The sequence below is a fragment of the Ylistrum balloti genome, unplaced genomic scaffold (genome assembly GCF_031769215.1).
Source record: "Ylistrum balloti isolate Yb309-2 unplaced genomic scaffold, AGI_CSIRO_Ybal_v1 Utg370312, whole genome shotgun sequence".
Lineage (NCBI taxonomy): Eukaryota > Metazoa > Mollusca > Bivalvia > Pectinida > Pectinidae > Ylistrum > Ylistrum balloti.
The window spans coordinates 1,186,595-1,205,925 of NW_026782231.1; the positions used below are offsets into that span (position 1 = coordinate 1,186,595).

The 19,331-nt window shown below is 33.7% G+C and overlaps 1 protein-coding gene across 1 annotated transcript; it reads left to right on the plus strand.

The window, feature by feature from the left end:
* The first annotated feature begins 1,152 nt into the window (after window positions 1-1,152).
* LOC132553266 (ras-related protein Rab-8A) lies at window positions 1,153-11,180 on the plus strand. Its single transcript, XM_060217498.1, has 7 exons — window positions 1,153-1,306; window positions 5,835-5,895; window positions 6,294-6,354; window positions 6,671-6,748; window positions 7,011-7,100; window positions 7,292-7,408; window positions 10,514-11,180. Exons 1-7 carry the CDS (start codon window positions 1,183-1,185, stop codon window positions 10,604-10,606), a joined length of 624 nt encoding a protein of 207 aa, XP_060073481.1. The 5' UTR covers window positions 1,153-1,182; the 3' UTR covers window positions 10,607-11,180.
* The last annotated feature ends 8,151 nt before the right edge of the window (window positions 11,181-19,331 follow it).

Below are 19,331 nucleotides of genomic sequence, written 5' to 3' on the forward strand. Positions count from 1 at the left end.
TGTGGTTGATACTTTTTGTGTTGCTTTGATGACGTCACAATATATATATATATATATGACACCATGAAATAATGACGTCACAATCAAAAACTCCACTAAGTGTTATTATACTTTTGGTTACAAAATAGCCTCTAAGTTTGTGGTAAACTCTTCGTTTAATTGAAGTAATTACCGATGAGAAGCTGGTTAAACATTTAATCTTGGTGAAATGTGTATTAATTCTCTTTCACTAAAGTGATATTCTTTTTGCATTAACGTACATTAACTTTTCCACGTTATGTTTTACTTCACTGAAGTCAAAATGAATTTCAGGCACTGAAGTGAAAATCATTTTCACACGAGAGTGAAAACCTTTTTTCTGTTAAGTCGAATTGAACAAACGATTGGGTAGCTGGGATTGATAGGAGACTACGTCGACAATTTTTAATCGCTTTAAGTGAGTAATATTTTTACATATAAGTGGAATTCTTTTTACCTTAAGTAGAATTATTTGTTTGCATTATGGTATTTTCCATACAAGTGAAGGATTCTCTTTAGAGGAAATGGGATTAAACATTAAAACACCTTGCCATAATTGCCCCAATAACAAGGTAATTATTGTGATATTATGTATTAGCCAAAGCTGTAGGATATGTACCGTCAACACAATTGATTTTATCAGAAACCTTGTTTGTAATGACAATGCCGTATCACGCCCCAGCTGATATCACCGGTAAACAGTCAATGTGGAATTTAACTGAAAAGTGAACAAATGTATGACTCATAGTCTTTACTACCATCTCATGTGACTGTGATGTTTCGTTCTTTATCAACAAGTTACATCAATGAAGTCCACACGCCACACTGTGCATAGCGTTTACTAACATGCGTTTAAAATCTATGACGTAATAAAGACTTTGAAAGTCTTTTTAAACTTTCACTTTACAATTATCTGTACAAGGTTTATTCGGAATATTTCTACGTTTTCGAGCTATTGACTGATACCTGCAAAGACTATCCGACTGGTATATCGTCATGACCTCTTACACGTTTCCGTAGCATTGTGTTAAATGCCGTAGGTATCAAACGTTGTAGTGATTGAGGAACCCGGAAGTGGATACCTCGCCTACGTCACTCGTCTTTATGTAAATGAGGGTGGATCCGTCGAAAGACTAGTTACTGAGTTTTTAACAGGTTCACAAGATGGCGAAGACGTATGACTACTTGTTCAAGTTGTTACTCATCGGAGATTCTGGTGTTGGGAAAACATGTGTACTGTTCCGTTTCTCCGAGGACGCCTTTAACTCTACTTTTATTTCTACAATAGGTTTGTGATTTTGGTGAAACCCCCCATAACCCTATGACTCAACTTCAGGAGGTACTCCTGAATTTATCAGTCGTGTGAAGTTTGTTGTGTCTAGACCAGAGATTTACATCTCCTCTAAAGATTATAGTGTGTGTTGTTATATAATCTCCGTGACAGTTGGTCCTGCGGTTGCTCTCCCCACACACATACAATTTTTTGTTTTAACCGTTCTGTGAACAATAAGACGAATCGTTATGACATCAGTCATCAAGATGTTAAAAATTATTTTAAGATTTGGAAAGTACACGTTTATACTTTAGTTTTATCAATGCACTTGGGGAATGCCGTACTTCATCTTACATATTAGTTGCGAAGATTAGTCAGGGACTTTGATATAAGGCTTTACTTTAGTAGATTTATATTGTTTTTATATACTATAAAGTTAATAACTTGAAAACATCACTTGTTATCCGTCCCTTCAATGTAATTTATATGTTCTGATGGAACAGTGCGATGTCCACTACTTGATATAACATGTTCAACATACCATCACAGAAAAATTTATATTGACTTTGAAATAGCTAGATTACTGGTTATATAGCTTTCACTAACTACTGTATAGTTACATTGTTGCTCCCAAGCAGTTTGATAATCTGCTTTGTTGTTACATGGACTTTTTCTACCTAAATTTTACAGCAGCCTGTGCATATTTAAAAATGGAAAATGTAGTACCGGAGGTAATATATTCCATAAAATTGAGAAGACTCTCTGTACTTTTCTTCATTTTTGGATAACAGCACAGTCTTTGAAAGGGGAAAAGGCTTGTTTTGGGCTGAAAATAAGCAACAACAAATAAGTATTGTTGACTTACCCAAACTTGAATGTTGACATCAAAATTTGTATTGTGTATGAAAGTTCACCAAAATTTTCTAAAAGGTATTCACTCTTTATATATTCATTGAAAAATATGTTTTGGCTAATCTTTCACAAAGTTGTACTCGATCTTAATTAAGTTGAGTGATAAGTGACTATATATCACAAAAATGGCCTTGGTTCATTGTACAATAGTCTTTAACTTTCACAATCATTACATATCGCTCCAGAGGACACAAAAATTTTGTTGTAATTACTGAGTAACCAGTAACAATTTTCAGTTGTTTCCAAAAATATTTCGTTTCTTAGGTTAGAGATCTGAATTAGAATACAGGTATTAATTTTGGTTTTAAATCATGTTCTATAAGGGAACTTCATGTAATTTGTTGTAGAGTGTATTAAGGGGAGATAACTTATAGTTGACAGTATCAAAAGGAGGTATTCTGTAGTAGAAGGTACCAAGGGAAGTATCTTGTTAATGAAGGAAGATCAGAATAAATACATTATGATTTAGTTCAATGTGTTAGCTGTGTGTATCATGCTTTGAATGGCCAGGGTCATTTTAAGGCAAGGTTTCCTTGTACATATACCCATATACATGAGAAATGTTTGTTTCAAGCCTTCTGAACTATTAGGGTAAAGTGTCTTAACTAGTAATGTTACAGTAAATAACAGTACATGTTTACAGATTTTTACAAAAAAGGATTATATAATATATATAAATATTTAGTTTTGCTTTAAAATTGAATCTCATGGTAAAAGGTCTGGAAAATTATCAAGCTTGGTGACATTAACTGGAAAAGTTTAAGCAATTACGGAATTCCAGAGAAATGTTGCAAAACAATTTGAAATTTCACAGTTTTTCTGTAGTTACGTGCTTCAAGCTTGTCAACATTTCACAATGGAGATATTGCTGTAAGAAATAAACTCAGATTAACATAAGAGCTGTCTTAATGATTGGACATGTTTAGTGTCATCAGAACTGTCTTACATTTAGGTAGATTAGAGTTATCAGACTGGTCTGGACATTTAGTTGAGCTGGACATCCTTAATGTACTTGCGGTACATGGTTTTACAGTATAATGACTGGTTTATACGACATTGACACATTACATTATTGAGGCGTTGTATACTTCTCTACAAGGTCTTCCTGTTTCAGTTTTAATGACCTGCTAGTGAAAGTAAGGCTCAATTACTACAGTACAAGATACTTATAGATATATACTTAATTCAGAGCAGAATAACAAATAATTCAAAAGTTTAGAAATTTAGAATTGAAATAAATTCCTGCTAACATTTTGTATTCTATTAATGACAAAATGTTGTATTATTTTGAATATTGTTAGCAAGTGAGTTCTGTCATTCCTGTCGGTGAGATACAGAAGACATTTCACAGCAGAAAGTTGACAGAGCACAGCCAAGTTGGTATTGAATTATGCGGGAGTGTTAGAGTTAAGGTCCTAATGTTTTACTCTGTATTTTGTATAATATCAAAAGTAATGGGTCGTTTTACTGCCAGTACGTGTTTTTGAATACATTAGACACACCCCATGATAGGATTGCTCAGATGATGTGTGCCTTATATGGAATGTCTTTAGGTATATAGATATACCTCACCAGGTTTGTGACTGTGACTGGCCTTATAGTAGTACATTTTCTATGTAAACAATTCCTATCTTATGTGTCAGTGTAAGTACATGTACTTAGTCTAATTTAATTCTAAAATATTGCAGGATTATCAGGGTTTTTTTTTTTTTATAAAAAATGTGTTTCCCTTTTGGTAATTTTCTTCACAAATTGATGAAAAAAGCCCTGATGACAAACTTTACAAATGGTTATTATTGCCGTATAACTTTATCACATATATATACATGCAGTAGTTATTTACATGTGTGTATCGCCCCATTAAGTGTATAAATACTTGCATTTTTGTGTGTCTATTATAGTGTTACTGTATCTGTATACAAGTATATATACTTACTGCTACTATTGTACTTATCAAACCAGTGCACATCAAGTTAAACCTACTTATTACTATATACATGTATACAACTTCAGTTTTGATGTAGTTTTATTGGACTGCAGTGACCTTCTGTCTACTTGAGAATGTTTTTATTGTAAAATTACATGTCTAAAAACCATTTTTGAAACTGTTTGAGATTTTTTGAAATTCTACATTACCTGAAAGATGTTGGTCTATATAATAGACTATGACGTACCATTTTAATCTTTTGTGTTAACATACCCATTTAAGATTTTTAACATTTGTCTTTTACCTTTTGGTTTGTTTAATGTTATTCCCTTTTTGGTCACTGTGTGTTTGACTGGTTGATGGCCCTAATGACCTTTTTTGTGTTGAAGGGCCGTTAAGAATGTCATAATAGGTAATAATTGATGCTAGATCAATATTAAAAGTGATATCTTAAGTGTTAAGATATCTGGTATAATTATAACAATTTGTTATCTATGTTTTATCCTGTGTTATTTAGTACATCTAAGATATCCCCAGTAACTTTTCCTTAGATAGTTCTAGTTTATACCTGTGTATAATGTACCTGTATTCACACCTGACACAGGTAACATGACCCGGTTACATTTATACCTGCTAAAGGTGGTTATTTTTTAAGGAAAGTCAAGAACATAAATTCTAAACCAATACTAAGAGATGTAGTGGGTTCTCAAGTCTCAGGAAAAGCTGGAGTCTTGGTTATTAATTACATGTATCAGAGTCCAATAAAATACAGTGATGAGGTACAGGGATGGTGTGATATCACAAGTGCTAGAGATCATATAACTGTAAATAGTGATCATTCTGAAGACTTCAGGTACATCAGTTTAGTATTCATATGAAAACTATCATAATCAAAGATTTGAAAATAATAATAAGTGGATCCCTTACCGTGTTGAATTTCATTCTGTAGTCTATGTTTTCATGTATATTGAAGTTTGAACTTTTTTTAAGAATTATGAAGTAAGTTATATTATGGATACTTAGGGAATAGACGTTACAACATCTGCTTATCGATATGTGAACTTATATTAATCACTCTTATCGTCCTGAATTGAGGCACACAAGGAGGCAAGTCTTGAATAGGGAACAAGAATACCAAGAGAAATCTGCATGCTTCGACATTACGGAACTTTTCAATTCAGATTATGGAATAAGACCTTGGCAGCACCTCATTCTATAAAAAATCTCATTATTCTAGCCTTCTCTCCTGCCTTGAAAACCCATCAAATCTTATTTTTATCATCATCAACTCTTGTCAACAGATGTGATAAACTATCAATGCTAGTCAACAGTTGTGATATACTATCAATTCTAGTCAACAGGTGTGATAAACTATCATTCTAGTCAACAGGTGTGATAAACTATCAATTCTAGTCAACAGGTGTGATAAACTATCATTCTAGTCAACAGGTGTGATAAACTATCAATTCTAGTCAACAGGTGTGATAAACTATCAATTCTAGTCAACAGGTGTGATAAACTATCATTCTAGTCAACAGGTGTGATAAACTATCAATTCTAGTCAACAGGTGTGATAAACTATCAATTCTAGTCAACAGGTGTGATAAACTATCATTCTAGTCAACAGGTGTGATAAACTATCAATTCTAGTCAACAGGTGTGATAAACTCTCAATAATGATGTGTTTATGTATTCTCATTTTAGGTATTGATTTCAAAATTAGGACGATAGAACTTGATGGAAAGAAAATTAAATTACAAATATGGTAAGTAGATTATTAGGTATTAAATGACAATTTGCTAGTTGATATTCTCTGTTTTTAAATGTAAAGTTTTTATTACTCTGACAGTAAAAGTAACAGTTTTATTAAAGTGATCGTGTGGGTGGATGTAGAGGAGTGTGGGGTGGGTGGGGTGCGGGGTGGGTGGGATGTGGAGGAGTGCAGGGTGGGTGGGGTGTGGAGGGGTATTGGGTGGGTGGGATGGAGGAAGTAGCGTCCTGTGTAAATTGAAGATAAATGGAAAAATGGAGTGGTAATTTTCACTTTTTAGGGTACGAGGGCTTGATTGACCCTGCTGTTTTTGAGTGAACTTGGTGATATTATTGTTGCATATTTACAGAGACAATTATAAACTTGTATATGTACTTATACAAACTTTACAGGGATACTGCTGGGCAGGAGCGGTTCAGGACCATAACTACAGCTTACTACAGGGGTGCCATGGTAACCAACCACATATACCATATAATACATCAATTATTCTGTGTTATAATTACAAATATATATGTGTATTACTAGTTTGGTAATGACTATGGTTTGTAGTAGTTGTGTAATTCTGACTAAAGCACAAGTAATCACAGAATTCTTCAAAATTTTGCTCTAAATGATATTAATGATTGATTTTGCGACGACACAGAACTTTTAATCAGAATAATGACATTCTGTATAAAAAATATGTAATGATATAAAATATTAAAATTATTATATTCAGTATAAAATCTGTCTAATTGATATTAATACTGCTTTAATTCTGTTTCAGGGTATAATGTTAGTATATGATATTACAAATGAAAAGTCATTTGAGAATATACGAAACTGGATCCGCAATATAGAGGAGGTGAGAATCTAACATTATAAACACTGATACATTTTAAACAAGATATCTTAAGTTTCAATAGACAAAATGGGAAAAAAATTAAATCATGCCAAACTAATGAGTTTTGGGATGTATTGGAGATATAAGAGGAAATGCCGTCTTCACAGTTTTTAGGTTGCATTTGTTTAAATACAGGTTGGGACACATCAATATACGTATATATATCAGTATATGTATACCATAGAGATATAGGACTATTTTTGGATATCATTTATCTTTGTAGCATGCTTCCCAAGATGTGGAAAAGATGATTTTAGGAAACAAATGTGATATGAATGACAAGCGGATGGTATCCAAGGAGAGGGGCGAACAGGTAAAAAGGGACATCGCTCTGATTACTTTTTTGTTAAAGGGAAATGACAACTTCTGTTTATAATTCTATTTTTGGAAATTTAAATATGTATATTATTAAATAATGAAAAACTATAGGGCTGAAATTTCTTAACTATCAAATGAGATTTAATGTTACGAATTAGGAATGTTAACAACTGTTTGTTTTTACAGTTAGCAATAGAACATGGTATCAAGTTCATGGAGACGAGTGCTAAAGCCAGCATCAATGTAGAGGATGCTTTCTTCACACTGGCGAGGGATATTAAGGCAAAAATGGACAAAAAACTGGTATGATTTCCTTCATATGTATACAGATCATATCATCGTCTCCATAGTAACAAGATAGTTGTTGTTATACAAATCCTCTAAACAATGTTGAGTATTATCATACTTACCCTCTAAATTAAAATCATATTGTCCTTACCTGCTTATGTAAGCTTTATGCTTGCAATCCAATCCTATATGTAAAATATGTAATATGGTGAATATTAAATGAGATGTAAATAAAATATCTTACAAACCCTTTAAGCAAAATAAAACTCTCTTAAAAACCTGTTATATAACCTTTATTTCATATGTGTACGGGAAATTGTAGTTCTCAGAAATATGATATTATTAGAACTATTATGTCCAATATAAAGTTAAAAAAAGTTTCTGTCCTGTATGATCTCTAAACAAAGTTATTTGTCCTATATTGTCTCTAACCAAAGTAGCCTGTCCTGTATAATCTCTAACCAAAATGTCTATCTTGTATCCAAACAAAAGCAATTTTTATTTAATCACTATACAATCTTTGAACAAAGTTATTAGTCCTATATAATCTCTAAACAAAGTTATTAGTCCTATATAATCTCTAAACAAAGTTATTAGTCCTATATAATCGCTAAACAAAGTTATTAGTCCTATATAATCTCTAAACAAAGTAGTGTGTCCTGTACACCTGTAGCCAGCTTGTAAAGCTGTAATTTTTTGTTCCTGTTTGTTATGAAATCCATCAAAGTTGTAAATTTACATTACAAGATAAGAAGCAGATTATTTTCTTTAATCTAATATTCACAAATTCTATAATAATTATACTAAAAATATGCATTCCTGAAAGCATCAGACTTATAAAACATTATGAGTTATATTGAATTAATTAAGAAGATATCCTCTTGACCCTGGGTGAATGACCTTTGACCTTTGTCCCTGTTGTTTTTTACCAGGAGAGGAACAGAATTACAGTGAGAATAATTTCTGACTTTACAAGTCTAACCTTTTCTCAAACTTCTAATATACCTTCTAGTATACTCAGCTTCTTAAATCTGTAACCTGGCTGTATAAGGTCAAAGTTCATATGAGTTTAAGTTTACAAATTCAAGGAAATTAAGATACATTTTTATTGTTTGTTTGGTTGGTAATGATTAATATATTGATTCAGATGAAGTCTGTATACAGCATTAAAAGCTAATCCTGATGTCTGTTAGATTATGTTGTCTTAACAGACAATGTTATGACTGTACACAGCTGTAAATGTTCTGCCTCCTGCGAGATTATGTTGTCTTAACAGACGATGTTATACGGTAAACAGTTGTAAATGTTCTGCCTCCTGTGAGATTATGTTGTCTTAACAGACGATGTTATACGGTAAACAGTTGTAAATGTTCTGCCTCCTGTGAGATTATGTTGTCTTAACAGACGATGTTATACGGTAAACAGTTGTAAATGTTCTGCCTCCTGTGAGATTATGTTGTCTTAACAGACGATGTTATACGGTAAACAGTTGTAAATGTTCTGCCTCCTGTGAGATTATGTTGTCTTAACAGACGATGTTATACGGTAAACAGTTGTAAATGTTCTGCCTCCTGTGAGATTATGTTGTCTTAACAGACGATGTTATACGGTAAACAGTTGTAAATGTTCTGCCTCCTGTGAGATTATGTTGTCTTAACAGACGATGTTATACGGTAAACAGTTGTAAATGTTCTGCCTCCTGTGACATTTTAGTGAGAACTTTTAAACTTTCCCTGACTGACCTTTAAAGCATGACTGTACAGGGGGCTGTGTGAAAATAATTCAACCATTTCATTTGGCATGTCTTTTAGGATAGTTTTTTGTCAACGACAAGGTTGAAAACTATTCTTTTAGACTGAAAACTATCCTTTTAGGGAAGAAAGGGCCCACTTTTCCTTGTAGCATGTCTTTTAAAAGACTTTGTAAGCAATGTAACAAAACGAGTAAAAAATAATTTTAATAGTAACTTTGGAATGGTGTGTATCGTAGAGAGCAGCATCTTAGTTTAAAGTACATAAGGTCAAAAGTCAGTTAATGCAGAATTAATTCCTGCCATCCTAAACCAACCAAAGCATGCTGAAGAAACTTATCAATAAGGTCTTCCAATCAAATGTTTTTTTTTACCCTGGATGTTTAAAACATCCTTTCTTCAGATGAATCCCCCGTTAATGTTTAAAATCCTTTCTTCAGTTGTGGTATTCAGCTTAACTATGATCACATGACAGATGAGAATTTACGTTAAAACTTCTGTCATTGATTCTAGTGTATATAAATTATAGCCGTATTGCTAGTCACAGTGACGTCTTTCTCTGCATTTACATATTTTTGATTAATTAGTTTTCATATTTTATAGTAACTAATTAATTGACATTTTTTATGTTAACTAATTAATTTATCTTTGATATATTTATATTAACAAATTAATGATATGATGAGTATATTTAAATACTCAGTTATAAATGATCACAGTAATATAGAAGAGCTTCTACATACAAGTGTCTTCCATCTGCGTACAACATTTATATATGTGTGTGTACATGTTGACACTAATTTATCACTTTAGACACCTATCTATATGTGTATATTACACCAGTCTATGTATATACGTACTGTCCAGGTAAATCCTACATGCTCTCAGCTCTAATCTTGATCCTAACTCTCCATGCTTATATTACCTGCTTAATTTTTCGATTTTTTATTGTTTTTTGTACCAGATTCAATATGTCTTTTAGAATGACAAGAGATTTGTGTAGATTACATGTATCTATGTTATAGGTCAACCATTCTGAAGAATATCAATAATCAAAGTAAAATGTGTGATTAACTGGAAAAAGCTGGAAAATATTTACTTAAACAACTAGTGTTATCTCATGTCACTACTCTGTTGTTGTCGTCACCATATCATAAAATAGAAACTGAGGTATGTTGTGGATTTATATATCTACATTGTTATACAGGTGTTGGAGATATAGAACACTGTGTGATAGTAGTAAATACTATCACTATGTGTTATCTAACAGATATAAAAGTATGGACAATTCATTCTTAGTGTAGTCTCTGTGAAACTTCCATTTAATCTCTGTGACACACAATACATTGTAAACGTGCTTTATTTTGTAGGAAGCTTCCAGTGCACAGAACAAAGGAGGTGGAGTCAACCTTAAAGAAAAACCTCAGCAAAAGAGTTCAAGGTGGAGATGTACCATACTGTGAATGTTAAGTGTGTTCTGATTGGATATAAACTGTCATGTGATACCCTAAAGACCATATGATTGGCTTTGAGGTATTTCTGTTGGGGCTATACCAAGGAGCAGATGTTGGATATGACCTTTCTGTGTGGTAGAGCCAGGGTCAAACGTACTAAACCTGATCTTCGCATTGGAGAGTTCTGTTATTATGTTTTAAATGGATACTATCATATTAGTTTGTTTGACCCTTGACCCCATGAGCCTTCTTAGTAAAGGAAGATAATACTGTTCTATTTGATGTGACTTAGAATTTAATAATTTCTTCATGTTACTGATCATATGTGATGTCACCAAAAGATGAGATCACAATAAGATGACATCACAGGCAAATGACATCACAAAGTGATGACATCAAAAAATGATGACATCACAGGTAGATGACATCACATGCAGATGGCTCGCTTTAGAAGAGGATGACATCTGAGGCAGATGACATCTGGTGAACTATGACCTTATTGATGGAGGATGACATCACGTTGTGCTCAACTTCTCTTAAATAGGAATAATTCTCACAAAAAGCCTGAAGTAGTTAAGTACTATTTAAACTATTTAAAGGGAAATTTGTCTTTTCAACACTTGGTTTGAAGTTTGGTTTCGAGATATGGAGACAGAATTCAGTACCAGTACATTTGTGTAAATTTTCACAGGGATGGCAATTTGAAACCAGACGTGTTTAGTGTAAGTTGTGTGGATGTATCTAGGCTTTAGGTGTCAGTGATAATTTAAGGCAGTAGTAAACCTGTTCATCATGACTGGAGGTAGATTTTTCCCATTGGTCCTGTTGTTAGATACAGCTAACCTCACTCATCAAGGTAGTAGTCGTTGCTTTATACAATGGTCAACCTGGACAAAGTATGGACAGGTCAGAGACTGGACAGAACCCCGATACAATCTGGAGAAAGTCTAGACAGTGTCTAGATAGAGTCTGGACAGAGTTTGGACCTAGACTGGTCAGAGACTGGACAAAGTCTTGACAGTGTCTATACAGAGTCTGGACAAAGTTTGGACAGGGACTGGTCAGGGTCTGGTCAAAGTATGGGCAAAATATGGACAGAATCTTGACAGACTGGACACAATCTAGTCAGAATTTGTACAGAATCTAGACACAATCTGGACAGTCTTGACAGATACTGAACCTGCTCTGGAGAAGACTTGTCCCCATTCTATAATATAAAGCTTGCCTTGATACACAAACCTCTTCCTTACCATCTAATTTTGTTTTATAGTTGTCTTGATGCCATGCTATTCGTACATAGTGACCAAGGGACAGATCCTATCAACCCAACATGGATCACATCATACTGGCTCATCTAGGGTCAGACCGTAAAAAAATGGCCAAACAGGGGCTATATCATAAAGATCGGCTCAACAGGGGCCAGATCATAGATACTTGATCAACAGGGGCCAGGTCATAAGTATGAGTCCAATAGGGGCCAAGTAATACTGGCCCAACAGGGGTTAGATAATTCCTGTCTAAAAGGGCCAAGTAATACTGGCCCAACAGGGGTTAGATAATACCTGTCTAACAAGGCCAGAGTAATACTTGCCCAACAGGGGTTAGATAATACCTGTCTAAAAGGGCCAAGTAATACTGGCCCAACAGGGGTTAGATAATACCTGTCTAACAAGGCCAGAGTAATACTGGCCTTACATCATCAGCAGATGTAAACATGGTTCATCAGTTCAACATAAACAACAACATTCATACTTGAACTCAATAAGTAGTATGCATTAATCTTTATCTTGTTATAATTTTCAAAACTTAAAATCTTGGAAGAGGAGTCTGTTAGTGATAGAATGTTAGCATGACAACATATGCTTTGTTAAGTTTCCGGTACAAAATTCTAAAATTTAAAAACATCATTAAAAAAAAAAAAAAAATGTGAATCTATCGGGAGTCCAAAGATGAATATTATTTTAAATGATTGATTATTGATTTTTGAAAATCCACATCAATGGCCATTAAGTTAGTGTTGGTAAAACTTGTTACACCTGGTTAAGATTTGATACTTTGTTATATAAGTGTACATTAAGTGTATAGACTTGTGATGCTGTCTTTCTCTGTAGTCTGTTTTGTTTGTTAGTTGTATGATTTAGTGTATCACTAAATGGTTATTTAGTTCATTTCTTGTTTTGTAGTAATTTGTTTGTTTCTCTCTACTCTGTGTTCTTGCTATAGTTATATATGTAGTAGGTTTCCTTAATGTTGACACATAGTGATCTCATACAGGTTCTTCTCCACTAAACAGATGGATTAAAAAGGTAAAAATAAATTTGTAGGCAGAGTGTTTTAAATGTAACAGTCTTCAGGTATGTATCAAGTATGTTAACAGTACAAATAGTAGAATTTTGGTTTTACGTTTTACTCATCAGAAAGCTAATTAAGATGTGTAGCTATAGGTCAGACATATTTCTTTAACTCTAATCTAACCTGTCAAAGAAATCAGAGGAAACAACCAAAGTTATATCTGTCAATAAAAAGGCAAGAATACAGAGTATTGATTCATCCTGCACTAACTATGTCCTGGGACTGATATACTACTGTTACAAGGTCAGACTTATTACTGTCTTTATCTAATAATAAAAACCCCGCCCACAAATAAGCCTCCTTTTTCATTTTTACAGAATCATCAAATTTCAAAATAGTGATCTAAGAATATCTCACAAATAAATTCTCCCCAAACTTTAATACAGCGGAACCCACTTAATGTCACTTCTGTTAATGTCACTTTCTGGTTAGTATCACATTTTCATCTGACAAATAGAACATGATATTAAGCAGGTTTCACAGTATTAAACTTTTACACAAAGGGGAGGGGGGCTGGGTTAAAGGAGGATATGTACAGTATTAGTCAGTAGTATCTGTTGTTAATTCTACTAAATAGCAATATTTTTGTGTGAGCTTATTACCAGGTACGGGCTTATTACTGGATAAATACTAATTTTTCGTTTGTAGATTAAAAACTTACGTTGAGTAGTGTATTATGATTGTGTTAGTACATCATTAGTTGATTTGATTGTTTGTTTTGTAACTAGCATCTTGCTGCAAAATCATTCATATTTTTGTGGGGCTAAAATTTTGTGTCTGTGGGATTTTTTTATTATTTTTTTTTTTCAAATCACTATTTTGTGGAGGTTTTGATTTTGTTGATCAGCATAGCTCTATTAATGTACTAATACTTATGATGAATTATTACAGTTCATGGAGATTAAAAGTGCCCAACGAAAATAAATCCCCCACAAAAATGAATGAATGTCCAGTCACCCGTGTTTGTTGAACACAGATTACATTGATGTGCTTCCTTTACCATTGTTTGTTGTACATTTTTCCCTAAGCAGTAAGTTACACTGTGTGTTGTTGGAGATGTTACATGTAGCTCAAATGTGTTTACTTTGATATTATTTATATGTACATTTAAATCAACATGGACTCGAACACATTCAGACTTGGTCATCTGGCTGAAGATATACTGTTGGTATAACATTGAGAAAACATGTAGCTTGCCTTTTTGTTTCTTGCTTAGCAAGGCTTTAGTTCGGAGGATCAGAAAAATTCAGAGATTTATAATATTTTTGTCAAATTAAGAAAAGTATATATATTTTTAGGCTTAATGACTTAATTTGCTGGGTATTTTTTTGTCCAGTTGGGTGACGTGATGTATATTGTTGCCTTAAAGACAGTGAAATTGGCTGTGTAGGAATGTGTAGGAGGTGATGGGCTTATAGAACAGAGATCGTTATACGTTTACAGCTTATATGGTTATATGTCTAGTATTGTTTGATTTTTTTTACTTCTTATTGTTTAATACATAAACAAATCTATTAGCCAGCAATAATCACTTTACATACAAGTTCTGGCAGAGAAGTTAGGGGTAAGGTAAACTTGGGTTTGTGACTGTCCAGCAGGAAGCATGGTAAGTTATACTGTATAAGATAAATATAGAGTCAATATTACCGAATTCATGCGGGGTGTGGTTGAGGAGGGACAATCTCGGACCCTAAAATCAGAGCGTTAACCTCTAACCCAAAATCAGAGCATTGACCTCTAACCCAAAATCAGAGCATTGACCTCTAACCCAAAGTCAGACTGATAACCTCTGGTCTTGACCCCTGACTCTGGATCAGAGGTACAATCCTGACCCCCTGGGGTCCTGTAATAGACCCATCCCCTGACACCAAGTCAGAGGTACAATCCTGATCCCCCCCTAAGGTCCTGTAATAGACACATCCCCTGACACCAAGTCAGAGGTACAATCCTGACCCCCTCTGGGGTCCTGTAATAGACACATCCCCTGACACCAAGTCAGAGGTACAATCCTGACCCCCCTAAGGTCCTGTAATAGACACATCCCCTGACACCAAGTCAGAGGTACAATCCTGATCCCCCCCCCCTAAGGTCCTGTAATAGACACATCCCCTGACACCAAGTCAGAGGTACAATCCTGACCCCCCCCCCTGGGGTCCTGTAATGGACACATCCCCTGACTCTGATCCTCTGGGATTATTATGGGGTAAACTTTGTCATTGTGAGAATTGCTTATTAAAACATTTGTTAGGAAGGAAAGTAGACATTTTTATACCTGATTGTGAATTGGCAGAGCAAGCCATGGGCATTATTTCTTTTTCTTTCTGTAGATCATTTTATGCTGAAGTTTATGTTTACCTTCTTGTAATTGACGTTGTGGTATGGCCTAAATTAGGCCACTTCATGTCCTAGTGAAAATTGGATCGAATATATATATATAACATATTTACTTAATCTACAGATGTTTGACTCTAAGGACTGATTCTGGCAGTCATTCAAGTGAGGTAAGGACATTAAAAAAATTAGCAATTGAATGAAAAACTACAATTATAACTTTAAAGATATGATTTTCACAAATCATTGAACGTAGAAATTTGCAGGACAATGTGGATTGATACAGCCTGTTTTATACCTGGTTGGTACTTTGAAGTACAATGTGGATTAATACAGCGTGTTTTATAGTACACCTGGTCGGTACTTCACTTTCCTACACTTCTACTTTTTCAATTTCCTAAACTGCAAAAATCGGCAGGAAAAAACCCCATACAGAATAGCATTTTTATGCATTTCGTCTAAAATAGATGTGGCTGGATCTGATCAACACCGTTATTGTCATGTTATGTAAATCGGAAGGGTCAGTCAGTCCCTGTGTCAGAAAAAAAACCAATGAGATAAACCCAACAGCATCCCTGTGTGGAGTATGTTGTGAGAGAAGAATAGTTGTAAGGCCGACTGTGATCCTACAGATCGTCTACTGCTGTGTAGTTAAATCATTAAAATAGTTTCACAATTTTATTATGAGATTACGCCTAATTATTAAAGCGATTTTTAAAATCATTATGAATCAAATTTCAGGATCATCAACGGTGTGTTAACATAATTTTTTTTCATTGTTATAAATTTGTCTTGTTCGGGGATTTTGTAAACAATAATGTTTCTTATTAACAATTTACTTACCTCGGTACACAGAAAAGTTCAGCCTAGATAAAAAGACGGGAGATGGGGTAGGTAGAGTGGACAAGTTTGTGGGTAGATTTGGTTGATATTTTTTTATGTGACGTTGTTTCCATGGTTTCCATTATTTTATCCTGTTAAATTTATTTCCTGTTTTGTATACAATTTATTTAATTTTGATATTTGTCTTTTGTGCTTTGAATGCTTAAATGTTACTGAATGGAATTTCATACCCTGCAATGACACACACTGTATACTCTGGCTGAATTAGTTCGTTTTTAATATTTCAACATTTCTCCTCTAAATTAGTCCATTTTAAAATCTTTTTTTTTTTTTTCACAAAAACAAATTTTCCAGATAATCGGTTTTTCATGGCCCATTTTAGATGTATTGATTGCTTTTGAAGTGTTTTTGGGCTCCAGACTCGGGTTCATATATATTCAAGTACTTGTATACATGTCATGTTGTTGTTATCTTCTGTATGGAATCCTCGCTTTGAAAAAAAGAAATTATAACTTGAGTACTACAGTGTTCAACATCCCTAATACAAATAAATGTACTAGGTCACTGTGTCCAGAGGGACAAGCTTATTGTCTGGAGGTCACTGAAATTCATGTTTGATTTAAACTGTAAATATAGACACCTGTTGTGTACAGCAAACCTCTTAATAATGACCATATATATATATACAGATCTTTGTACTGTGTGAACTTTGACCCTACAAACCTGTCATTAACAAACATATATACAGATCTTTGTACTGTGTGAACTTTGACCCTACGAACCTGTCATTAACAAACATATACAGCTCTTTGTACAGTGTGAACTTTGACCCTACAAACCTGTCATTAACAAACATATATACAGATCTTTGTACTTAGTGAACTTTGACCTTACAAATCTGTCAATAATGCCCATACATATTTATGTTGAGCACTATTCAGTGATAATCTGCTATGTGTAAGTTCTGGCCATTGTGAAAACTCATTTGATTTAAAAAAAACAGAAAACATTGTATATATGCTGAATAATGTCAAATCTGGTCTTACTGACTCTGAGTAAAGAAAAATCTCACGTACAACCACACAATATACATAAACAGATTGTGTCAGTGATTGCCAGCATCCAACTTGTCAATTATGATATTATGTATAAACAAAACATCCAAGTTAACACCAATTGAATATTGACCAGCATCAAATCTGTCTATATATAACCACATAATACCTTGTGAAGAAGAGTGTGGTTATAAAACCACATCCCTACCAGTATTTATATATCTGATGATTCCAAATATGGTCACGTTGTAATTATGTATGAAAATGACTAGATACAGAGTGCCATGTATACAGACTGTAATATTTGTCATTTTGAGGGATTTGTGCTGTATATCATAGTACAAATCAGATCAGTCAGGTTTTTAAAATTATTTCTGTCGAAACTTAATTATCATGATCACACAATATCATTATTAAATCAGAGCCATCTATAGCCATTATATACACTGTACACTAAAGTCGAGGTGATTTCATTTTCTTCAGTTTGGTAATGTCAGTAAAATATTATAAAACAAGCACTGAAACGTTGTACTCAGATCTTCTACTGTTTGTGTTATAACAACTACTATTTTACAAGGTCTAAGGCTAATGTTAGTATGGAATTAATTATCATAACATGTTTTACTTTAATGTTGACCTGAAATATCAAAACAAAGGAAAAACCATATACAGTGTTTACTTTACTATGTGTAAATTTAGTCATCTGGTGAAAATTGGAATGTCTTATTTCAGCTCTATCATCTACGGGACTGTAATTATATAATCTAACCCTTCACAAGGAGAAACTCCAACACAATAACTTAGCTGATTAAGAATCTTGGACTGTATTACCGAATATTCCTATTTAATGGTTTCCTAAATTTTTGATTATTCATACAACTTTTTAATTGTTCATTGACAGGCAGACTGTTAACAGGTTGTTAAAGAAACTTTTTTCATATTTTTTCTCAAATTTAATAATGTAAGAAAATGATAAATGAAAATGCTTTTTTCTTTCCTGTAATCCTAGATATTCTCATGTATACATCTTCAAGCTGAGGAAGAAATCATGTGCTTATCACCTTATTTTCAAAGTCCTTATATGGAAATCATGTGATCTAGTTTGCCCAGTACCCTGTGAGATGTGTATGTAGCAGTTCACACCCTGCTATTACTGAGTTTTGTACATAACGTTCCTGCATTGTATACAATTGACTTTGTAAAAACACTGCTTACATTTGAGTGTTAGAGATATACTGTTAATATAATTTGTCTGTTTAAAGAAATTCATTTGTCATTTTTTACCAAAAACAATGCTACTTGCAAATAGATTCTCTGTTGTCCTCAACAGGATGTGACATCATTGCTGGTCATGTGACTTATGTATCATTTGATTTTTATCATGTGACAGATTAATTGATCATGTGACTTTGCGGTAACAGAGTAATGCTGGTTTCTATGTAGGAGATGTGAATTATGAATTATTTAATGAATAAAAGTCTATTCTTAACAAATATCTCTTGTTTTGTCTCCAAGTCAAAGTAACTTTGATGTAATTCTACCTTCTCTTTATGACTTAAGCAAAGTCTGATCTCTAGATAGAATTACATGTAATGTTTTTAATAAATTTAACACAAGGTTGATGTAGTGTTAACATCTATTATTTGTAGCTTCATTCGGAGACTGCAGGTAATAACTGTGATTGTTCTCCTGTCACATAACAGAGGTCTGAAGGCTTGCCTGGATGGTATTGAAAAATATACATTCATTTGTTTGTACACTGTAGTCAGGTCATACGACTTACATAGATAGATTATGACCATGGTTAGACTGTCTTCCCGAATAAGGGCCAAGGTCATTTCTTATCACAAACTTTGTCGGGCTTCATCCTGGGAACCTTTCAGCCAAATACCATGCTTCTACATCTTTTGGTTGGTCAGAAGAAGTCATTTAACGGTTTTAACAAATTTGACCTCGGTGACCTTGAAGAAATGTCAAGGTCATTTTCTTTTCGCAAATTTTGTTGGGTCATCCCAGCAACCAACCAACCAAATACCATGATATTTGGTCTCCTGGTTATTGAGAAGAAGTAGTTGATGCCAGGCGGATGCTACGCTACAGTGTAAGCTCACTTAGTCCTTCAAGCAGGGTGAGCTAAAAAGTCAGATCAACTT